Consider the following 24,852-nt stretch of genomic DNA (forward strand, 5'->3'; position numbering starts at 1 on the left):
GGACATAGAACATCCAATCGTGTTATATTTAGATTAAAAAGGTGTACTTTTGAGAGCGAAAACCTGGAGAAGCAAGGATAAACGGTCAACCGGGAAATGTAAACGGAGAAGAGGGGGAATTATTTTTTTTTTTTTTTGTTGGGGGAGGGGTGGTTAGGCAAAACATTGAAAGGGTTTTACAGGGCCCTAATGGACGACAGACATTGACAGTCTCCGAGCCTAAAAACAAATGCTGAATGTAGTGCCTACATTTCGAGGGAAACGCACTGTCCATGATTGGATTTGTTCAGGGCAGGGCAGCACTAACAAACTGCATGTAGTCCAATAAAAAGACACAACATTATTAGGGCGAAAAATAAAAGGCAGTTGCTCCACGCATGACACAAGAGTATCCTCTACTGGAGCAAAAGCTTACAGCACCTGGTATTCCCAGGCGGTCTCCCATCCAAGTACTAACCAGGCCCGACCCTGCTTAGCTTCCGAGATCGGACGAGATCGGGCGTATTCAGGCTGGTATGGCCGTAAGCGAAGGAACTCTCTTGGTACACTATATAAAGTCAATGTGCCGCTTATTCATCGGGAGACAGAGAAATGTACACGTTGTGACACACTGACAAAGCTCAAACCTTGCTTACATTTCCAGACCATATATTTCACTCTTGTGGGGGGCATATCCTATGTTCACACTTATGACAACTTCATGGACTATATAATACTGCGCGCCCACACGGATTCACAGAATCCAGACTTTAAACCGAAATTCAACAATATTCAAAAATGTTTTGAACTAAGGAGGAAATCAACTAAATCCTTTCAACTTGTTAGAAAATGCATTCATTTGCCCAAGTGAATCATTAGACATCAACCAAATAAATCAGTGATTCGTATTTCCACCCAAACTTTCAGAAACGGCACAGGACTGCCCAGTTTCTGTGCGCATGCGTGCGGAGCGCTACACTTTGTGAAGCCGTTAGCGATGAGGCTAATGATTACCTTCTTCTGGTAGAGAAGGAAAGGCTTCCCACAAAAACCTTCTCAATGAAATGTTAACTGCAAAGTAGCCTATGCCAGCTTGGCAGAATTATATCATCATTATTTGCATCAATCCAGTGGCCATTTGTTTTGCAAACTCCGCAATCACATGAGCACTACAGCAACACCGCTTAACCAAACAAATGTCTCTTCCTGGCGCACACTTGCGTGTAAAGGGTAACTACACCCCAAAATCGATATGTCTTCAATTTTTCCCAGACCTCAAAAGTGGTCTCCTGCTAGGGTTTTAAACGTTGTTGTGGACATAGAACATCCAATCGTGTTATATTTAGATTAAAAAGGTGTACTTTTGAGAGCGAAAACCTGGAGAAGCAAGGATAAACGGTCAACCGGGAAATGTAAACGGAGAAGAGGGGAATTATTTTTTTTATTTTTTTGTTGGGGGAGGGGTGGTTAGGCAAAACATTGAAAGGGTTTTACAGGGCCCTAATGGACGACAGACATTGACAGTCTCCGAGCCTAAAAACAAATGCTGAATGTAGTGCCTACATTTCGAGGGAAACGCACTGTCCATGATTGGATTTGTTCAGGGCAGGGCAGCACTAACAAACTGCATGTAGTCCAATAAAAAGACACAACATTATTAGGGCGAAAAATAAAAGGCAGTTGCTCCACGCATGACACAAGAGTATCCTCTACTGGAGCAAAAAGCTTACAGCACCTGGTATTCCCAGGCGGTCTCCCATCCAAGTACTAACCAGGCCCGACCCTGCTTAGCTTCCGAGATCGGACGAGATCGGGCGTATTCAGGCTGGTATGGCCGTAAGCGAAGGGAACTCTCTTGGTACACTATATAAAGTCAATGTGCCGCTTATTCATCGGGAGACAGAGAAATGTACACGTTGTGACACACTGACAAAGCTCAAACCTTGCTTACATTTCCAGACCATATATTTCACTCTTGTGGGGGGGGGCATATCCTATGTTCACACTTATGACAACTTCATGGACTATATAATACTGCGCGCCCACACGGATTCACAGAATCCAGACTTTAAACCGAAATTCAACAATATTCAAAAATGTTTTGAACTAAGGAGGAAATCAACTAAATCCTTTCAACTTGTTAGAAAATGCATTCATTTGCCCAAGTGAATCATTAGACATCAACCAAATAAATCAGTGATTCGTATTTCCACCCAAACTTTCAGAAACGGCACAGGACTGCCCAGTTTCTGTGCGCATGCGTGCGGAGCGCTACACTTTGTGAAGCCGTTAGCGATGAGGCTAATGATTACCTTCTTCTGGTAGAGAAGGAAAGGCTTCCCACAAAAACCTTCTCAATGAAATGTTAACTGCAAAGTAGCCTATGCCAGCTTGGCAGAATTATATCATCATTATTTGCATCAATCCAGTGGCCATTTGTTTTGCAAACTCCGCAATCACATGAGCACTACAGCAACACCGCTTAACCAAACAAATGTCTCTACCTGGCGCACACTTGCGTGTAAAGGGTAACTACACCCCAAAATCGATATGTCTTCAATTTTTCCCAGACCTCAAAAGTGGTCTCCTGCTAGGGTTTTAAACGTTGTTGTGGACATAGGACATCCAATCGTGTTATATTTAGATTAAAAAGGTGTACTTTTGAGAGCGAAAACCTGGAGAAGCAAGGATAAACGGTCAACCGGGAAATGTAAACGGAGAAGAGGGGGAATTATTTTTTTTTTTTTGTTGGGGGAGGGGTGGTTAGGCAAAACATTGAAAGGGTTTTACAGGGCCCTAATGGACGACAGACATTGACAGTCTCCGAGCCTAAAAACAAATGCTGAATGTAGTGCCTACATTTCGAGGGAAACGCACTGTCCATGATTGGATTTGTTCAGGGCAGGGCAGCACTAACAAACTGCATGTAGTCCAATAAAAAGACACAACATTATTAGGGCGAAAAATAAAAGGCAGTTGCTCCACGCATGACACAAGAGTATCCTCTACTGGAGCAAAAAGCTTACAGCACCTGGTATTCCCAGGCGGTCTCCCATCCAAGTACTAACCAGGCCCGACCCTGCTTAGCTTCCGAGATCGGACGAGATCGGGCGTATTCAGGCTGGTATGGCCATAAGCGAAGGACACTCTCTTGGTACACTATATAAAGTCAATGTGCCGCTTATTCATCGGGAGACAGAGAAATGTACACGTTGTGACACACTGACAAAGCTCAAACCTTGCTTACATTTCCAGACCATATATTTCACTCTTGTGGGGGGCATATCCTATGTTCACACTTATGACAACTTCATGGACTATATAATACTGCGCGCCCACACGGATTCACAGAATCCAGACTTTAAACCGAAATTCAACAATATTCAAAAATGTTTTGAACTAAGGAGGAAATCAACTAAATCCTTTCAACTTGTTAGAAAATGCATTCATTTGCCCAAGTGAATCATTAGACATCAACCAAATAAATCAGTGATTCGTATTTCCACCCAAACTTTCAGAAACGGCACAGGACTGCCCAGTTTCTGTGCGCATGCGTGCGGAGCGCTACACTTTGTGAAGCCGTTAGCGATGAGGCTAATGATTACCTTCTTCTGGTAGAGAAGGAAAGGCTTCCCACAAAAACCTTCTCAATGAAATGTTAACTGCAAAGTAGCCTATGCCAGCTTGGCAGAATTATATCATCATTATTTGCATCAATCCAGTGGCCATTTGTTTTGCAAACTCCGCAATCACATGAGCACTACAGCAACACCGCTTAACCAAACAAATGTCTCTACCTGGCGCACACTTGCGTGTAAAGGGTAACTACACCCCAAAATCGATATGTCTTCAATTTTTCCCAGACCTCAAAAGTGGTCTCCTGCTAGGGTTTTAAACGTTGTTGTGGACATAGAACATCCAATCGTGTTATATTTAGATTAAAAAGGTGTACTTTTGAGAGCGAAAACCTGGAGAAGCAAGAATAAACGGTCAACCGGGAAATGTAAACGGAGAAGAGGGGGAATTATTTTTTTATTTTGTTTGTTGGGGGGGGGGGATGGTTCAGGCAAAACATTGAAAGGATTTTACAGGGCCCTAATGGACGACAGACATTAACATTCTCCGAGCCTAAAATCCAATCCAGTGGCCATTTGTTTTGCAAACTCCGCAATCACATGAGCACTACAGAAATCAACTAAATCCTTTCAACTTGTCAGAGCATGCACAGACCAGCTGGCTGGTGTGTTTACGGACATATTCAATCAATCCCTATCCCAGTCTGTTGTTCCCACATGCTTCAAGAGGGCCACCATTGTTCCTGTTCCCAAGAAAGCTAAGGTAACTGAGCCAAACGACTACCGCCCCGTAGCACTCACTTCCGTCATCATGAAGTGCTTTGAGAGACTAGTCAAGGACCATATCACCTCCACCCTACCTGACACCCTAGACCCACTCCAATTTGCTTACCGCCCAAATAAAAAACAGCTTCTATCTCAAGGCCATCAGACTGTTAAACAGACATCACTAAGATTGAGTGGCTGCTGCCAACACACTGACTCAATTCCAGCCAAAAAATATATCACTAGCCACTTTAAACAATGCTACCTAATATAATGTTTACATACCCTACATTATTCATCTCATATGTATACGTATATACTGTACTCTATATCATCTACTGCATCTTTATGTAATACATGTATCACTAGCCACTTTAACTATGCCACTTTGTTTACATACTCATCTCATATGTTTATACTGTACTCAATACCATCTACTGCATCTTGCCTATGCCGCTCTGTACCATCACTCATTCATATATCTTTATGTACATATTCTTTATCCCCTTACACTTGTGTCTATAAGGTGGTAGTTTTGGAATTGTTAGCTAGATTACTTGTTGGTTATTACTGCATTGTCGGAACTAGAAGCACAAGCATTTCGCTACGCTCGCATTAACATCTGCTAACCATGTGTATGTGACAAATACAGTTTGATTTGATTTGATTTCCAATCGTGTTATATTTAGATTAAAAAGGTGTACTTTTGAGAGGCAGAACATTGAAGGGATTTTACAGGGCCCTAATGGACTAAATTAACAAGAATAGAATGGAACAAGAATATACTATTGGAGCAAAAAACATTCAGCAACTGATATTTTTCTGCTGTTTTCAGCGATTTATTTTTTTATTTGGAAAAGTGATAGAGGAATTCTAAATTCCTTTATGTTTTAATTGCCAAAACCAATTTCGCACTCGTTTCTAATTCATTAATGAGGTGTAAGTTCATTAATTATGCATGAAGTAGATCGAGACCAGTCTTAAAAGCCAGGTAAGAGCGTTTTATTCCAGAGAGTACTAACTACATACACAGATTTCCACAGGTTATAAACTCAAAATGACATCATCAGTTTCCCACGATAGCCCCGTTGTTTTTTGTTTAGGTCCGGAGATGCTTTCTACACCCCTCATAAACCAGACATTCCAATCTGTCTAAAAGATATACTTTTCTCCCACCAATGGAACATAATCCAAACATTCTTATCTTGTCTGAAAAGCTATATCTTACTCTCCCCCTTAAACCCGCCAAGAGGCACAGACAATTAATTCGTTCTGCTTACATTTTCAGTAACAGCTTAACCAAGAACTCATAATAGTATTAGAATAAATGGTTCTAATCAATAATGTATACATAATTAATCATTTCAAATATAATTTCCTCTATCAAAAAGGTATAAGGAGGACAAGTATAGTGAGAAGTAGCCATGTAACACATACATTTTGCTTACATTTACAGTACATTTAGGCTATTTGCATATTTTCAACTAGTGGGCAATATAAGTACTTGACTTCTAACAAATTCTAATATTTCATAAGGCAGTCAATATTCAACAATTGCCTGGTTATGTATTATAGTATCATATTAGCAATTTTAGCCTTGACATGAGCACAAACAGGAAAATGACACATAAATGACATGAAAGTAGGCTATGAACATCCAAGTTTTAGGTCCCTTAGCTCACACGAGTATTCTCTTTTGACAACCTTAGGGGGTGCACTGTTCCTGGAGGTACTGCAATACCAGGTCGATGCGTGGAATGCACGGGGCAAGCCCCTATTCCATCTCACCACAGTGCTGTCAGGCCGTGGCCGCCGGGACCTTAGGTTTTGTGGGGTCCTCGACCCCCCTTTGCCTGGGGTCGAGGGCCCTCTTTCTTCTGTACCACCTCAGGGCATCAGTGGCAACCAAAACCACTGCCTGGGTGTTGGTCTCTACCCATTTTCCTACCAACAGGTTGCAGGAGGACCTTCAGACGCCATATAGCATGAGCATTAGAGGGCATTCTCTCAACCAGCTTCACCTGGATTGCTTTTCCAAAAGTCTTGAAGGAGTTCCCACATATGCTGAGCACTTGTTGGCTGCTTATCCTTCACTCTGCGGTCTGACTCATCCCAAACTTTCCCAATTGGGTTGAGGTCGGGGGATTGTGCAAGCCAGGTCGTCTGATGCCGCACTCCATCACTCTCCTTATTGGTCAAATAGCCCTTACACAGCCTTGAGGTGTGTTGGGGCATTGTGTTGTTGTAAATCAAATGATAGTCTCACTAAGCGCAAACCAGATATAATGACTTATCGCTGCAGAATGCTGTGGTAGCCATCTATGGTCATTACAATTGATGAGATACGTCAATGAATTTGTCGAATATACATTTGAATACATTTGAATATTTAATATTGCATGAAATGTACAAAAGTTCGTTGAACGCGTCATTCGCAAAATTCTAATTTTATATACCATAAAATTGTGTTTGTGTTAGTTAAGGTAGCGTGGCCGAGTGGTCTAAGGCGCTGGATTTAGGCTCCAGTCATTTCGATGGCGTGGGTTCGAATCCCACCGCTGCCAGAAACTGTCTTTTTTTTTTCATTTTGAAAAATCTATGCAAAACGGACATTACAGACTACTTGACCTTGACGTAATTTCAACTGCAAATTGCTGTATGATTTGTGGATTATGCAATTGCTCCCTCATGTTGTGCATGTATCATAGTACATACAGTCTGGCATTTGAAAAAGGTTAACGCTTCTTGTCTTTTATTGTCATTAGTCTTTTTCTGTAGGCAGAACTGAGCGATGTCACCTGATATAGGCAGTGGTGTAAAATACTAAAGTATATATACTTTAAATACTTTAAATACTACTTAAGTCGTTTTTTGGGGTATCTGTACTTTACTTTACTATTTCTATTTTTGCGAACTTTTACTTTTACTTCACTACATTCATAAAGACAATAATGTACTTTTTACTCCATACATTTTCCCTGACACCCAAAAGTACTCGTTACATTTTTACATAAATGGACCAAATCACACACATCAAGAGAACTTCCCTCTTCATCTCTACTGCCTCTGATCTGACTTGCTAAACACAAATGCTTTGTTTGTAATTATGTCTGAGGTTGGAGTGTGCCCCTTGCTGTCCGTCAATAATTGTTTTACTTTAGTGCGGAGCCCCTAGTCCCACTGTACATGCCTCAGATACCTCCTTTGTCCCAACTCCCACACATGCAGTGACCACACCCAGTATAACCAGCGTGTCCAGAGATGCAACCTTTCTTATCGTCACTCAGTGCCTGGGCTAACCTCCACTGTACCCGCACCTCACCATACGCCTCTCTGCACATTATTCCCTGAATCTATTCTACCACACCCAGAAATCTGCTCCTTTTATTCTCTGTCCCCAAAGCACTAGACTACCAGTTTTGCTAGCCTTTAGCCGTACCCTCATCCTACTCCTCCTTTGTTCCTCGGGTGATATGGAGGCTAACCCAGGCCCTGCGTGTCCCCAGGCACTGTCATTTGTTGACTTCTGTAATCGAAAAAGCCTTGGTTTCATGCATGTTAACATCAGAAGCCTTCTCCCTAAGTTTTTTTTTACTCACTGCTTTAGCACACTCCGCCAACCCTGATGTCCTTGCCGTGTCTGAATCCTGGCTGAGGAAGGCCACCAAAATTTCTGAGATTTCCATACCCAACTACAACGTTTTCCGTCAAGATAGAACTGCCAAAGGGGGAGGAGTTGTAATCTACTGCAGAGATAGCTTGCAAAGTTCTGTCATACTCTCCAGGTCTTTGCCCAAACAGTTCGAGCTTCTAATTTAAAAAAATAATCTCTCCAGAAATAAGTCTCTCACTGTTGCCGCCTGTTATAGACCCCCCTCAGCTCCCAGCTGTGCCCTGGACACTATATGTGAATTGATTGCCCCCCATCTGTCTTCAGAGTTCGTTCTGTTAGGTGACCTAAACTGGGATACGCTTAAAACCCCAGTAGCTCTACAATCTAAGATAGATGCCCTCAATCTCACACAAATTATCAAGGTAACCACCAGGAACAACCCTAAATCCGTAAACATGGGCACCCTCATAGATATTATCCTGACCAACTTGCCCTCCAAATAAACCTCTGCTGTTTTCAATCAGGATCTGAGCGATCACTGCCTCATTGCCTGCATCCGCTATGGGTCCCCTGTCAAACGACCACCCCTCATCACTGTCAAACGCTCCCTAAAACACTTCTGTGAGCAGGCCTTTTTAATCGACCTGGCCCAGGTATCCTGGAAGGATATTGACCTTATCCCATCAGTCAAGGATGCCTGGTAGTTCTTTAAAAGTAATTTCCTCACCATCTTAAATAAGCATGCCCCATTCAAAAAAATGTAGAACTATGAACACATATAGCCCTTGGTTCACTCCAGACCTGACTGCCCTTGATCAGCAAAAAAACATCCTGTGGCGGACTGCAATAGCATCGAATAGTCCCGCGATATGCAACTGTTCAGGGAAGTCAGGAACCAATACACACAGTCAGTCAGGAAAGCAAAGGCCAGCTTTTTCAAACAGAAATTTGCATCCTGTAGCTCTAACTACAAAACATTTTGGGACACTGTAAAGTCCATGGAGAATAAGAGCACCTCCTCTCAGCTGCCCACTGCACTACAGCTATGTAACACGGTCACCACTGATAAATCCATGATTAATCGAAAATTTCAATAAGCATTTCTCTACGGCTGGCCATGCTTTCCTCCTGGCTACCCCAACCCCGGCCAACAGCTCCACATCCCTCGCAGCTACTTGCCCAATCCTCCCCAGCTTCTCCTTCACCCAAATCAAGATAGCAGATGTTCTGAAAGAGCTGCAAAACCTGGACCCGTGCAAATCAGCTGGGCTAGACCATCTGGACCCTCTCTTTCTAAAATTATCCACTGCCATTGTTGCAACCCCTATTACCAGTCTGTTCAAACTCTCCGTCGTATCGTCCGAGATCCCCAAAGATTGGAAAGCTGCAGCGGTCATCCCCCTCTTCAAAGGGGGTGACACTCTAGACCTAAACTGCTATAGACCTATATCCATCCCGCTCTGCCTTTCTAAAGTCTTCGAAAGCCAAGTTAATAAACAGATCACTGACCATTTCGAATCCCAATGTACCTTTTCCACTGTGCAATCCGGTTTCCGAGCTGGTCATGGGTACACCTCAGTCATGCTCAAGGTACTAAACGATATCATAACCGCCATCGATAAAAGACAGTACTGTGCAGCTGTCTCCACCGACCTGGCCAAAGCTTTCGACTCTGTCAATCACCGTATTCTTATCGGCAGACTCAATAGCCTTGGTTTCTCAAATGACTGCCTCGCCTGGTTCATCAACTACTTCTCAGACAGAGTTCAGTGTGTCAAATCGGAGGGCCTGTTGTCCGGACCTCTGGCAGTCTCTATGGGGGTACCACAGGGTTCAATTCCCGGGCCGACTCTTTTCTCTGTATATATCAACGATGTCGCTCTTGTTGCGGGTGATTCCCTGATCCATCTCTACGCAGAAGACACCATTCTGTATACATCTGGCCTTTCTTTGGACACTGTGTTAACTAACCTCCAAATGAGCTTCAATGCCATACAACACTCCTTCCGTGGCCTCCAACTTCTCTTAAACGCCAGTAAAACCAAATTCATGCTTTCAACCGTTTGCTGCCCACACCCACACGCCAGCCCGACTAGCATCACTACTCTGGACGGTTCTGACCTAGAATACGTGGACAACTACAAATACCTAGGTGTCCGGCTAGACTGTAAAACTCTCCTTCCAGTCTCATATCAAACATCTCCAATCCAAAACCAAATCTAGAATTGGCTTTCTATTTCGCAACTAAGCCTCCTTCACTCACGCCGCCAAACTTACCCTAGTAAAACTGACTATCCTACCGATCCTCGACTTCGGCGATGTCATCTACAAAATAGCTTCCAATACTCTAATTAGCAAATTGGATGTAGTCTATCACAGTGCCATCCGTTTTGTTACCAAAGCGCCTTATACCACCAACCACTGCGACCTGTATGCTCTAGTCAGCTGGCCCTCGCTACATATTCGTCGCCAGACCCACTGGCTCCAGGTCATCTATAAGTCTATGGTAGGTAAAGCTCTGCCTTCTCTCAGCTCACTGATCACGATAACAACACCCACCCGTAGCACGTGCTCCAGCAGGTATATCTCGCTGGTCATCCCCAAAGCCAACACCTCCTTTGGCCGCCTTTCTTTCCAGTTCTCTGCTGCCAGTGACTGGAACGAATTGCAAAAATCGCTGAAGCTGGAGACTTACATTTCCCTCACTAACTTTAAACTTCAGCTATCTGAGCAGCTAACCGATCGCTGCAGCTGTACACAGTCCATCTGTAAATAGCCCACCCAATCCATTTGCACACACTGTATATAGACTTTCTTTTTTTCTATTATGTTATTGACTGTATGCTTGTTTATTCCATGTGTAACTCGGCATTGATGTTTCTGTTGCAGTGATTTGATTTATCTTGGCCAGGTCGCAGTTGTAAATGAGAACTTGTTCTCAACTAGCTTACCTGGTTAAATAAAGGTGAAAGAAAAAAGAAAAGAAAAAGAAAAAACAGAAAATGGTGCCATGTGCTTTAATTAATGTAAGGAATTAGAAATGGATTGTACTTTTACTTTTGATACTTAAGTATATTTAAAACAGAACCCTTTTAGACTTTTACTCAAGTAGTATTTTACTAGGTGACTTTCACTTTTACTTGAGTCATTTTCTATTAAGGTATATTTACTTTTACTCAAGTATGACAATTGAGTAATTTTCCCCCCACTTGTAAAAAATTCATTAAACAAATATATATTTTTGGTCTTAATTTAAGGTTAGGTTTATGCATTAGGGTTAGCAGTGTGGTCATGGTACGGGTTAAGGTTAGGGTTAGGTTAAAAATCAGATTTTATGACTTTCTGTCCCATTGTCACAAAACGACAAACAGTTGTGTTTGGTAAGGCTTTATTCCGTTCATGTCATTCAGCAAAACACATTATTTAATAACTGTTTCATATTGCAATATTTGAATTGAAGAAAAATGGAAGAGCACTGGGAGCAATTAAATATTTCTCAGATACACACCATAAACATAAAAACTATTCTTAATACAAAATAGTAATTGGCATTCAACATAGAAAGGCTTTCTCTTTTTCCCAAAAGCTTATAAAATGACTATGACTGGTTGATTTAATCCTACAGACTAAATGTGAATCACACCAAATCCCTCACCAAAGAAGATGAGGGGGGGGGCATGCATTATTATGAATAACAATCAACATATTTATATATATATACAGCACCAGTCAAAAGTTTGGACACACCTACTCATTCAAGTGTTGTTCTTTTTTAAAATTTTTATATGTTCTACATTGTATAATAATAGTGAAGACATCAGAACTATGAAATAACACATGGAATCATGTAGTAACCATAAAAGTGCTAAACAAATCAATTATATTTGAGATTCTTCAAAGTAGCCACCGTTTGCCTTGATGACAGCTTTGCACACTCCTGGCATTCTCTCAATCAGCTTCACCTGGAATGCTTTTCCAACAGCTGAGCACTTGTTGGCTGCTTTTCCTACACTCTGCGGTCCGACTCATCCCAAACCAAACCATCTCAAATTGGTTGAGGTCGGAGGATTGTAGAGGCCAGGTCATCTGATGCCACACTCCATCACTCTCCTTCTTGGTTAAATAGCCCTTACACAGCCTGGAAGTGTGTTAGGTCATTGTCCTGTTGAAAAACAAATGATAGTCCCACTACGCACAAGCCAGATGGGATGGCGTATCGCTGCAGAGTGCTGTGGTAGCCATGCTGGTTAAGTGTGCATTCAATTCTAAATTAATCACAGACATTGTCACCAGAAAAGCACCCCCACACCCTCACACCTCCTCCTCCATGCTTCATGGTGGGAACCACACATGCGGAGATCATCCATTCACCTACTCTGCATTTCACAAAGACACAGCAGTCTTCTCAATTTGGTTGATCTCCACATGTGATATTTCATAGTTTTGATGTCTTCACTATTATTGTACAATGTAAAAAATAGTAAAAATAAAGAAAAACCCTTGAATGAGTAGGTGTGTCTAAACGTTTGACTGGGACTGTATATATACTGTATATACAGTATATAAACATCAATGCAAAGAGGAATCCTTTTTACTAAAACTTCAGTTTTCACTTCAGTCCAATAAAATGTTAAATTTCTAAATTCACAGAAAGTCATACCATGTAGTACTTTTTAAGTCTGTACTGTACTGTACTGTATTCACCTTATGATTCTCTGGTTCAATATATTAGAACCTCTTTCTCGAGAAAATAAACCCAGATATATGATATACTCCGCCCTATGGAAGGCAATAGGGTTTGAACAAAGCACCATATTATTTCAAATATTCTACATACTATACATTTGATAATCATCCATCTACAGCCTTAGTCAACTATATGATAACATGATATACCATGATAAACATTATAGAAGGGCGGAGTTGCTAGCATTAAGTCAACAGTATGTGGTATATTCATGTGGTCTTCTATGTGTATCTAGATGTACACTATGCATGCTTTCTATCATTGCTTTTAGCTTGATGTAAGGCCAAGACCATAGGTGTCCAGAAAGGCGGCTAACAAATAAAACGTATTAGTGAGTGTATTAGCTGTGTTTGATTTGGGTTGGGTCTTAGTGGGCTGTTACTTAAGTTTTAGCCACAGTAGCTACCTAGTGATCCCAGAGCCAGGAGCAAAGTAGGAGGACAGCCAGGCTGAACCCCAACAGCAGCAGGAGGACCAGGAGCAGGGGAACAGTCCGAGAGGGGCCTAGGGGGGAGGGCCTGGAGCGGGATGGTCGGGACCGTATGTACTGGTCCACTGAGTCCCCCAGGCTGTAGCGTCTGGGGCAGTAGCCCAGGTCTCGACGGGCCTTCTCGATCTTGAAGGTGTGGCTCACTGCAATGTTCCTCACCTAGGAGGATGCAGAAAAGATTCAGGGAAATGGTTGCCAGGTACCTGACTGTCTCTGCATTCAACAAAGTTAACTGTCTTGGTTGTTAAGACTTGACCCGTTGGTTAAAGCAGAAACAGACTGGCACCCAACACCCAGTTAAAGGAAATAGAGTTAAACAAGCTGTTAAGGAGAAGCGTGTTAGTGGTCTGTACTGTGCCCCTGTCTCTCGCCCCCACCTCTTTGCCACGAAGGCAGCTTAACAAACTCAACAGCACTCCTTCACTCTTGCCCAATCAGGGTGCTCTGAGATGGGCATAGCGCAGTACAGCCTGGGAGGCAAGTTAGGAGCTCTGGAGCTTCAAGGGAGTTTGACTCCATGCTAATGTCTTTGAATAACCTCAGTTGACCAACATCCTGCCCCCCGTGTGAAGGATGTCTCGCTGGTCCCTATATCCCCTTACTGCACAGAGGATACGATGTCTGCATGGAAAATACCTGTAGTGACAGAAGCTCTCAGACACACCCGGTGGCTCAGTGTAACACAGAGATTCAACAGGTTTCCTATTGTCTCGCTGGGGTAAATCCATTTGAATTCACTTTTTGACAGCACCCCTTTTGATGTGAACGAAACCTTCCATACATATTAGCCTTCCATACAAGTTCTCAGAAAGAGACTTTTTGAACCTGAATGTAAAAACATTCAAGATATAAACGTGCTCCAAGTTGCCCCCTTTTGCACACCCCACCATACCATGAGACATCCATGTCTTCATCACTGGAAAATAGAAACGGTTGAGATTGATATCATTTAAAAGCTCATGAACAGGATTTCAAACTATTGAATAATGATAATAATAATGTTTTTTTATAATATATATTTTTATTTCTTAACCATTAATGTCAATTGTCTAAATATCTGTATACGTTGCAGATTAGACCCTATTTACATAATCTGAGATTTTTGTGTTGTGCCCACCATTAAAAACAATACTTTTGAAAGAAATTATGAAATAGTCTGACAACCCTTTTCATAAGCTTTTAAATAATATCAATCTCAACCGTTTATCTTTTCCAGTGATGAAGACATGGATGTCTCATGGTATGGTGGGGTATGCTTAACCTTGAACACTTTTACACTATATATACAAAGGTATGTGGACACCCCTTCAAATTAGTGGATTTGGTTATTTCAGCCACACCTGTTGCTGACAGGTGTATAAAATTCAGCATACAGCCATGCAATCTCCATAGACAAACATTGGCAGTAGAATGGCCTTACTGAAGAGCTCAGTGACTTTCAACGTTGCATCATCATAGGATGCCACCTTTCCAATAAATCAGTTCGTCAAATGTATTCCCTGCAAGAACTGTAAGTGCTGTTATTGTGAAGTGGAAACGTCTAGGAGCAACAACGGCTCAGCCACAAAGTGGTAGGCCACAAAAGCTCACCGAACGGTACCGCCGAGTGCTGAAGTGTGTAGCGCAGCGCATATAAATCTTCTGTCCTCGGTTGCAACACTCACTACCGAGTTCCAAACTGTCTCTGGAAGCAACGTCAGCACAATAACTATTCGTCTGGAGCTTCATGAAATGGGTTTCCATGGCCCAAGCAGCCGCACACAAGCCTAAGATCACCATGCACAATATCAAGAGACGGCTGGAGTGGGGTAAAGCTCGCTGCCATTGGACTCTGGAGCAGTTGAAACGTGTTCTCTGGAGTGATGAATCACACTTCACCATCTGACAGTCCAAAGGAAAAATCTGTGTTTGATGAATGCCAGGAGAACGCTACCTGCCCCAATGCATAGTGCCAACTGTAAAGTTAGGTGGAGGAGGAATAACGGTCTGGGGCTGTTTTTCATGGTTTGTGCTAGGCCACTTAGTTCCAGTGAAGGGAAATCTTAAAACTATAGCTTCCAACTTTGTGGCAACGGTTTGGGGAAGGCCCTTTCCTGTTTCAGCATGACAATGCCCCCATGCACAAAGTGAGGTCCATATAGAAATTGTTTGTCAAGATCGGTGTGGAAGAACTTGACTGGCCTGCACAGAGCTCTGACCTCAACCCCATTGAACACCTTTGGAATGTTACTTTTGGTCATGTAGTGGATCTTTTGAATGTTTTGGTATTCATGTCTAAAAAGTCACTTTCTGACCACTTCGTCCATGGGCAAACATGTCTGGAAAGTTGTGTTTAAAACAACAGCGTTTGAATTCAAATGAATTTACCCTTTAGAGACTTAGCATGTATGTCTCTCTGTATACCTGTCTGTCTCTGACGGACCACTGACTGCTGTCTCTTGTTAGCCCAGCAACAGGACCGTTGAGCAGAGTAGTGATGTTGTCCAGTAATGGTTCAGGTTAGGAGATAACCCTAAAGCAAGGGAACTAGTTGGAGTTGAGCCTGCAATGAGGTCAGTTCCTGTGTCCCCAGTGTTGAACTTCCTGACCCAGTCAATTGGGGTAGATGTTGGCTCTAACCACAGATCTAGGATTACCTTACTGTAAGTCATAGACAATCCTATGAGGAGTAAAATAATGTCTGACCCTGGATCAGTGATTATGGGGCAACTTCTCCCTACTCCATCCCACCCTTCCAGGAGAAATACACACAACAGGCTAATATTTTATTCACAGGACAATTATCGATCTCCCGGTGGCAGCTGCCAGAATGTCTGACTGAAGCAGCTCCTGGACCAGCAGCCCTGTGGGCACGGCTTTGGTTTCTGTCTCATCACACATTCATGAAGTAATACCTTCTTGGGTACGACAGATAGCAGCTCCTACTACAAAGAACTTCCCGGGCCCTCCTCAGTGCCAGGGCAGGATGTATGCAATACTACTGCCATCAGTATGGCTGCTTTCCATTACAAAACCATATTTTTCTACCTCCTTTTACGGACCTTGAAAGGTCGGAGATGTGTGACATCAGTCCTGGGTTCAAATACTATTTCAACTATCTTAATTACTTTCACATACATTTGAAGTAAGTATTCAGATATATTTCATTTGAAAAGACAAGTCATTCAATATTTTAATGCATTTGAAAGTTCACAAGTGTATAAAACAATTATTGCCCTTATAACAGCCACATATCATCGGGGCATGGACTCTACAAGGTGTTGAAAGCGTTCCACAGGAATGCTGGCCTATGTTGACTCCAATGCTTCCCACAGTTGTGTCAAGTTGGCTCGATGTCCTTTGGGTGATGGACCATTCTTGGTACACACATGAAACTGTTGAGCGTGAAAAACCCAACAGTGTTGCAGTTCATGACACACTTAAATCGGTGCGGCTAGCACCTACTACCATACCCCAAATCTTCTTTTGTCTTTCCCAGTCACCCTCTGAACGGCATTCATACACAATACATGTCTCACCTATCTTAAGGTATAAACATCCTTCTTTAACCTGTCTCCTCCCCTTCATCAGCACTGATTGTGACATCAATAAGATTTCATAGCATTCCCCTGGTCAGCCAATGTCATGGAAGAGCAGGTGTTCCTAATGTTTTGTACACTCAGTGTACACTTGGAAAGTATACAAAACATTTAAATACACTGACTCAAATACACTCCCATGCTTTTAACCCAGGTATTTGAAAAATAGTATTTGAAATAAGTATTTGAAAATCCTTTAAAATAAACTCAGCAAAAAAAGAAACATCCTCTCACTGTCAACTGTGTTTATTTTCAGCAAACTTAACATGTAAATATTTGTATGAACATAACAAGATTCAACAACTGAGACATAAACTGAACAAGTTCCACACACATGTGACTAACAGAAATGGAATAATGTGTCCCTGAACAAAGGGGGGGTCAAAATCTAAAGTAATAGTCAGTTTCTGTTGTGGCCACCAGCTGAATTAAGTACTGCAGTGCATCCCCTCCTCATGGACTGCACCAGATTTGTCAGTTCTTGCTGTGAGATGTTACCCCACTCTTCCACCAAGGCACCTGCAAGTTCCCGGACATTTCTGGGGGGGAACGGCCCTAGCCGTCACCCTCCGATCCAACAGGTCCCAGACGTGCTCAATGGGATTGAGATCCGGGCTCATTGCTGGCCATGGCAGAACACTGACATTCCGGTCTTGCAGGAAATCATGCACAGAATGAGCAGTATGGCTGGTGGCATTGTCATGCTGGAGGGTCATGTCAGGATAATCCTGCAGGAGGGGTACCATATGAGGGAGGAGGATGTCTTCCCTGTAACGCACAGCGGTGAGATTGCCTGCAATGACGACAAGCTCAGTCTGTGTTGTGACATATCGCCCCAGACCATGACTGACCCTCCACCTCCAAATAGATCCACTCCAGAGTACAGGCCTCGGTGTAACTCTCATTCCTTCGACGATAAATGCGAATCCGACCATCACCCCTGGTGAGACAAAACCGCGACTCGTCAGTGAAGAACACTTTTTGCCAGTCCTGTCTGGTCCAGCGATGGTGGGTTTGTGCCCATAGGCGAAGTTGTTGCAGGTGATGTCTGGTGAGGACCTGCCTTGCAACAGGTCTACAAGCCCTCAGTCTAGCCTCTCTCAGCCTATTGGACAGTGAGCACTGATGGAGGGATTGTGCGTTCCTGGTGTAACTCGGGCAGTTGTTGCCATCCTGTACCTGTCCCGCAGGTGTGATGTTCGGATGTACCGATCGTGTGCAGGTGTTGTTACACGTGGTCTTCCACTGCGAGGATGATCAGCTGTCCGTCCTGTCTCCCTGTAGCGCTGTACGGACATTGCAATTTATTGCCCAGGCCACATCTGCAGTCCTCATGCCTCCTTGCAGCATGCCTATGCCACATTCCCACAGATGAGCAGGGACTCTGGGCATCTTTCTTTTGGTGTTTTTCAGAGTCAGTAGAAAGGCCTCTTTAGTGTCCTAAGTTTTCATAACTGTGACCTTAAATACTAAAATACTCAGAAAAAGTATTTTAAATACCAGATATCCAAATACACATGTATTTGACCCCAGGTCAGTTTGACATAAGCCATTTCCAGTCCAATCATATCCATGAAAGAGAGGGAACATCTACATTTTAGTCACTTAGCAGACACTCTTATCCAGAGCAACTTACAGTAGTGAGTGGATACATTTTCATACTGGTCTCCCGTGGGCATCAAACACACAACCCTGACATTGCAACCACCATGCTCTACCAACTGAACTACACAGAACAAGGTAAGAAGGAGGGGGCCTATACATTCTGGGCAGTTATTGCTGTTTGCAGTAACATATCAACTTTTTTCAACTGCATCTCAATGGTCTCATCAGTTCCTCTCCTGACTGCATCTCAGTGATCTCGTAAGTTCCTATCCTGACTGCATCCCCATGTTCTTGTCAGTTCCTCTCCTGACTGCATCGCAATGTTCTCATCAGTTGCTCTGCTGACTACATCTCAATGGTCTCGTCAGTTCCTCTCCTGACTGTATCTAATTGGTCTCATCAGTTCATCTCCTGACTGCATCTCAATGGTCCTTTCAGTTCCTCTCCTGACTGCATCTCAATGGTCTCGTCAGTTCCTCTCCTGACTGCGTCTCAATGGTCTCATCAGTTCCTCTCCTGACTGCTTCTAAATGGGCTCATCAGTACCTCTCCTGGCAAACAGTAGAAAGAAGCATCGTTTCTCCATCTTAAAACGAATTCATGAAATCTCTCATTTTTGATTGACCCTGATCCATAATAAACCGTATGTATAAGAGATTGGATCAGGAAGGAAGGGGGTCGGTGAGCCTGGAAAATACTTCCCTAATGAAGCCTCAGTGAGATAAACAAGAATCTAATGAAGCATCTAGTAACCCAAGATCCCCTTAACCCAAACACGCACGCATGAACAGACAGACAGACAGACAGACAGACAGACAGACAGACAGACAGACAGACAGACAGACAGACAGACAGACAGACAGACAGACAGACAGACAGACAGACAGACTATAGTAAGTGCCTGTTAAGCACTAAATAAAGTAACAGGGTTGACTGAAACAGGGTTGACGACTTGTGACAAGGGAAATGGAAGCTTGTTGTGTGGAACAGGGAGGGGAATTGAATGCAAGTTTCACCATTTTTTATTTATTGTTAAAACATTTCTAGCCTGTCTATCTATGGGTAACAAGGTTGCCGTATTATTAATGCTCAACCTGCTCAGTATTCCACCACAAAACACCAGAAAATGGCCAAAAAGTATCACACCTGGATCTGTTTCACCTGTCTTTGTGCTTGTCTCCACCCACCTCCAGATCAAATCAAATTTAATTTGTCACATGCCCCGAATACAACAGGTGTAGACCTTACAGTCAAATGCTTACTTACAACAGGTGTAGCCCTTAACCAACAATGCAGTTTTAAGAAAATACCAAAAAAATATAAAAAAATAGCAGCAGTAAATAACAATAGTGGGGCTATATACAGGGGGTACTGGTACAGAGTCAACGTGCGGGGGCACCGGTGTTGAGGTAATTGAGGTAATATGTACATGTAGGTAGAGTTATTAAAGTGACTATGCATAGATAATAACAAAGAGTAGCAGCAGCGTATAAGAGGGGGGGGGGACAATGCAAAGAGTCTGGGTAGCCATTTGATTAGCTGTTCAGGAGTCTTATGGCTTGGGGGTAGAAGCTCTTTAGAAGCCTCTTGGACCTAGACTTGGCGCTCCTGTACCGCTTGCCGTGCGGTAGCAGAGAGAACAGTCTATGACTAGGGTGGCTGGAGTCTTTAACAATTTTTAGGGCCTTTCTCTGACACCTACTGGTATAGAGGTCCTGGATGGCAGGAAGCTTGGGCCTGGTAATGTACTGGGCCGTATGCACTACCCTCTGTAGTGCCTTGCGGTCAGAGGCCGAGCTGTTGCCATACCAGACAGTGATGCAACCCAACAGGATGCTCTCAATGGTGCAGCTGTAAAACCTTTCGAGGATCTGAGGACCCATGACAAATTTCTTCAGTCTCCTGAGACTGGTTTTGACGTGCCCTCATCACGACTGTCTTGATGTGTTTGGACCATGTTAGTTTGTTGGTGATGTGGACACCAAGGATATTGAAGCTCTCAACCTGCTCCACTGCAGCCCCGTCGATGAGAATGGGGGCGTACTCGGTACTACTTTTCCTGTATCCACAATTATCTTCTTTGTCTTGATCACATTGAGGGAGAGGTTGTTGTCCTTGCACCACACTGTCAGGTCTCTGATCTCCTCCCTATAGGCCGTCTCATCGTTGTCAGTGATCAGGCCTACACCTGTTGTGTAGATGTTGCCCATCTTCCCATTATCCCCTGTGTATTTATACCTGTGTTCTCTGTTTGTCTGTTGCCAGTTCATCTTGTCTTGTCAGGTCTTACCAGCCTTCCTGTTTCTCTAGTTATATTTTCTAGATCTTCCCGGTTCTGACCATTCTGCCTGCCCTGACTCCGAGTCTGCCTACCGTGATGTACCCGCCGGACTCTGACTTGATCACGAACCTCAGCCTGCCCTCGACCTGCCATTTGCCTGCCCCGTGCTCCGAATAAATTATCTGTACTACCCCCCTCCCCCCCTGTGTCTGCATCTGGGTCATATCCTGTGTCGTCATAAAAAGGGTAGAACCAGCTTACCTGATTTTACACTATGATTTGACTATTAGATGTTCAACGTTTCTTTAAAAAAAGTTTTTGTTTCAATGAATTGTTTCATCATATTAAAATGAGAGTTCAGTTCACGTAACAGGGTTGGCCTTAAAATTGGGGCCGGGATTTTTTTTAAACCTTAAAATGGATCAATAATCACATGAATAAATAATCATCTTCAGAAATGACTTTGTCAAACCAACAAAATAACTACGGCTTTACAATGATGGTGAAAACTTGGATAAATGTTGGGACTAATTGTGTTAAAATATTCCTAGAAGTCACAGAGGATGCAAAGAGGGACATGTCCAAATGCAGAATTGTAACACTTTAGTAAGTCTTTATTCAAAAAAATAAATCTGATTTATTGAATATTCCACGTGGTGTATATTGAAGGGCACTTCATGGCTTTCAAATTTGTGCACAATTTCTACTTAAAATATCAAAGGTACTCATTTTGTGGAACGACCCTGCCACCGTGGCCCAGTGGGGTTCTACACTGACTGAGACATGTCATCATGACCCAGAATGCAATAACTTCAGAACTTTAGAACTCACACAGAGTGAAAGGTCTAAGTAAATTCAAAATGTTCTCCCTTCTGTGAGTTTGCTCTTTGTATCGAGTATGTGACAGGAAAGAGACTGTTACACTTAATTAATACACTGAATATGTAACACTGGAAAACATGGTATATTTGTCAACAACGTTTTCTTGCAAGTGTGGTGAGGAAGGTTGGTCCTCACATCAGTGCTTGGCTGCAATGTAAAACTGAGAAGGGAGAAAGGAGGAAAGAAGAAGAATGGGTAAAAAGGCAGAGTAAAAATGGGAAGTGAGAAGAGGGGTTAGGTGTAGAAAGAGCTATGAAGGTAGGTAGGTAGGCAGGTAGGCAGCCAGGCAGGCAGGTACATATAGATAGGTATGTAAGTAGTAGATAGGTACTGTAGATACATAGCTGTACGCTTACCTCATTTCTGGTGAAGAGCAGAGGGATCTCCACTATTGGCCTCAGAGCCAGGTGTAAACATTCCATCAGAATGGCTGTGAAATACACACCTCAGATGAGGAGGGAAGACAGCAGTGTGGCAGGTCTGAGCTACGAGCAGCGTACTGTTACAACAGGTTGGCAAGTATGAAACTGGTGTGTATCCTGACACATTGTGGCTGGTGTTGGGCATGATCAGCGTCCTGTTACAACAGGTTGGCAAGTATGAAACTGGTGTGTATCCTGACAGATTGTGGCTGGTGTTGGGCATGATCAGCGTCCTGTTACAGCAGGTTGGCAAGTATGAAACTGGTGTGTATCCTGACAGATTGTGGCTGGTGTTGGGCATGATCAGCGTCCTGTTACAGCAGGTTGGCAAGTATGAAACTGGTGTGTATCCTGACACATTGTGGCTGGTGTTGGGCATGATCAGCGTCCTGTTACAGCAGGTTGGCAAGTATGAAACTGGTGTGTATCCTGACACATTGTGGCTGGTGTTGGGCATGATCAGCGTTGTGGCTGGTGTTGGGCTGTTACAGCAGGTTGGCAAGTATGAAACTGGTGTGTATCCTGACACATTGTGGCTGGTGTTGGGCATGATCAGCGTGTTACAGCAGGTTGGCAAGTATGAAACTGGTGTGTATCCTGACACATTGTGGCTGGTGTTGGGCATGATCAGCGTCCTGTTACAGCAGGTTGGCAAGTATGAAACTGGTGTGTATCCTGACACATTGTGGCTGGTGTTGGGCATGATCAGCGTCCTGTTACAGCAGGTTGGCAAGTATGAAACTGGTGTGTATCCTGACAGATTGTGGCTGGTGTTGGGCATGATCAGCGTCCTGTTACAGCAGGTTGGCAAGTATGAAACTGGTGTGTATCCTGACACATTGTGGCTGGTGTTGGGCATGATCAGCGTGTTACAGCAGGTTGGCAAGTATTGGTGTGTATCCTGACAGATTGTGGCTGGTGTTGGGCATGATCAGCGTTGTTACAGCAGGTTGGCAAGTATGAAACTGGTGTGTATCCTGACACATTGTGGCTGGTGTTGGGCATGATCAGCGTCCTGTTACAGCAGGTTGGCAAGTATGAAACTGGTGTGTATCCTGACAGATTGTGGCTGGTGTTGGGCATGATCAGCGTCCTGTTACAGCAGGTTGGCAAGTCAAACTGGTGTGTATCCTGACACATTGTGGCTGGTGTTGGGCATGATCAGCGTCCTGTTACAGCAGGTTGGCAAGTATGAAACTGGTGTGTATCCTGACAGATTGTGGCTGGTGTTGGGCATGATCAGCGTCCTGTTACAGCAGGTTGGCAAGTATGAAACTGGTGTGTATCCTGACAGCATTGTGGCTGGTGTTGGGCATGATCAGCGTCCTGTTACAGCAGGTTGGCAAGTATGAAACTGGTGTGTATCCTGACACATTGTGGCTGGTGTTGGGCATGATCAGCGTCCTGTTACAGCAGGTTGGCAAGTATGAAACTGGTGTGTATCCTGACAGATTGTGGCTGGTGTTGGGCATGATCAGCGTCCTGTTACAGCAGGTTGGCAAGTATGAAACTTGTGGCTGGTGTGTATCCTGACAGCATTGTGGCTGGTGTTGGGCATGATCAGCGTCCTGTTACAGCAGGTTGGCAAGTTGAAACTGGTGTGTATCCTGACAGGTGGCTGGTGTTGGGCATGATCAGCGTCCTGTTACAGCAGGTTGGCAAGTATGAAACTGGTGTGTATCCTGACACATTGTGGCTGGTGTTGGGCATGATCAGCGTACTATTACAGCAGGTTGGCAAGTATGAAACTGGTGTGTATCCTGACAGATTGTGGCTGGTGTTGGGCATGATCAGCGTCCTGTTACAGCAGGTTGGCAAGTATGAAACTGGTGTGTATCCTGACACATTGTGGCTGGTGTTGGGCATGATCAGCGTCCTGTTACAGCAGGTTGGCAAGTATGAAACTGGTGTGTATCCTGACACATTGTGGCTGGTGTTGGGCATGATCAGCGTCCTGTTACAGCAGGTTGGCAAGTATGAAACTGGTGTGTATCCTGACACATTGTGGCTGGTGTTGGGCATGATCAGCGTCCTGTTACAGCAGGTTGGCAAGTATGAAACTGGTGTGTATCCTGACACATTGTGGCTGGTGTTGGGCATGATCAGCGTCCTGTTACTGGTGTGTATCCTGCAGGTTGGCATCAGTACAGCAGGTGAAAACTGGTGTGTATCCTGACAGATTGTGGCTGGTGTTGGGCATGATCAGCGTCCTGTTACAGCAGCGTGGGTATTTGTGTGTGTGCGTGTATGTGTGTGTGTGAATGCGTGCCCGTTTGTGTCTCCTACCTGCTGAATAGACCAGTGAGACAGGCAAGTGTATCAACGGTCGGCTGTACCCCAGCTTCTCAAACTAGAGAGGAGGGGAAAGACAGAGGGGATATCAAAGACCAAGACAAGATAAACTATATGTGTTAATCACCCAAAGAATATATAGAGTTACTCACCAGTGGTGTTAACCATTCAAACAGGTTGACAGATTCCCCGTCGTTGATGAAGTAGGCCTGTCCACTCTGAGGGAGAAAGGTTGATATTACTATCTATACACCCCCACCCCAAACACACACAGGCCTAAATATGTACAATGTGTACAAATGCCACTTGAAGGTAGAACAAACAAGTGCTGAAACGATCATTGGTATCCATGGAGATGGTGAGTAGTAGTAAACTCACAGCCACACAGTTCCTCTTGGGTGTGAGGCTCTCAGCAGCCAGGATGTGGGCCAACACCAGATTGTCCACATGGACCCAGTTCATCTTGGCCTGGCGGTTTCCAAAGCTAAAACTGAACAACCGGCGCTCCACATTCACCTGGGGAGAGAGAGAAGAAGAAGTGAAGAAAGAGAGAGAGAGAGAGAGAGAGAGAGAGGGGGAGAGAGAGAGAGAGCGAGAGATCAAGAGTGAGAGAGCAAGAGCAA

At 43.7% G+C, this 24,852-nt stretch overlaps 1 protein-coding gene and 4 non-coding genes across 8 annotated transcripts in view; 1 reads left to right on the forward strand and 4 right to left on the reverse strand.

Moving 5' to 3' along the window:
• Positions 1–408: 408 nt before the first annotated feature.
• LOC135565041 (5S ribosomal RNA) lies at positions 409–527 on the reverse strand. Its single transcript, XR_010461368.1, has one exon. It is a non-coding gene; the product is annotated as a 5S ribosomal RNA (ribosomal RNA).
• A 1,175-nt stretch (positions 528–1,702) lies between these two features.
• LOC135565042 (5S ribosomal RNA) lies at positions 1,703–1,821 on the reverse strand. The gene has a single exon (XR_010461369.1). It is a non-coding gene; the product is annotated as a 5S ribosomal RNA (ribosomal RNA).
• A 1,177-nt stretch (positions 1,822–2,998) lies between these two features.
• On the reverse strand, positions 2,999–3,117 carry LOC135565043 (5S ribosomal RNA). Its single transcript, XR_010461370.1, has one exon. It is a non-coding gene; the product is annotated as a 5S ribosomal RNA (ribosomal RNA).
• A 3,684-nt stretch (positions 3,118–6,801) lies between these two features.
• trnal-uag (transfer RNA leucine (anticodon UAG)) lies at positions 6,802–6,883 on the forward strand. Its single transcript has one exon. It is a non-coding gene; the product is annotated as a tRNA-Leu (tRNA).
• A 4,426-nt stretch (positions 6,884–11,309) lies between these two features.
• sdr42e2 (short chain dehydrogenase/reductase family 42E, member 2) overlaps positions 11,310–24,852 on the reverse strand; it is a 31,706-nt gene continuing 18,163 nt past the window's right edge. For 2 of the 4 annotated variants that reach the window (XM_065010406.1, XM_065010405.1), the window contains exons 8-12: positions 24,608–24,745; positions 24,382–24,447; positions 24,224–24,287; positions 21,872–21,945; positions 11,310–13,328 (exon numbers count right to left, since the gene is read on the reverse strand). In XM_065010406.1, the coding sequence (XP_064866478.1) occupies positions 13,086–13,328; positions 21,872–21,945; positions 24,224–24,287; positions 24,382–24,447; positions 24,608–24,745 (585 nt within the window). In that variant the 3' untranslated portion in view covers positions 11,310–13,085. Of the gene's footprint in view, positions 13,329–19,234; positions 21,676–21,871; positions 21,946–24,223; positions 24,288–24,381; positions 24,448–24,607; positions 24,746–24,852 lie in introns of those variants that run through there. The other 2 variants (XM_065010407.1, XM_065010408.1) reach the window with 2 other exon arrangements.

The sequence above is a fragment of the Oncorhynchus nerka genome, linkage group LG26, assembly GCF_034236695.1.
Source record: "Oncorhynchus nerka isolate Pitt River linkage group LG26, Oner_Uvic_2.0, whole genome shotgun sequence".
NCBI classification, from domain to species: Eukaryota; Metazoa; Chordata; class Actinopteri; order Salmoniformes; family Salmonidae; genus Oncorhynchus; species Oncorhynchus nerka.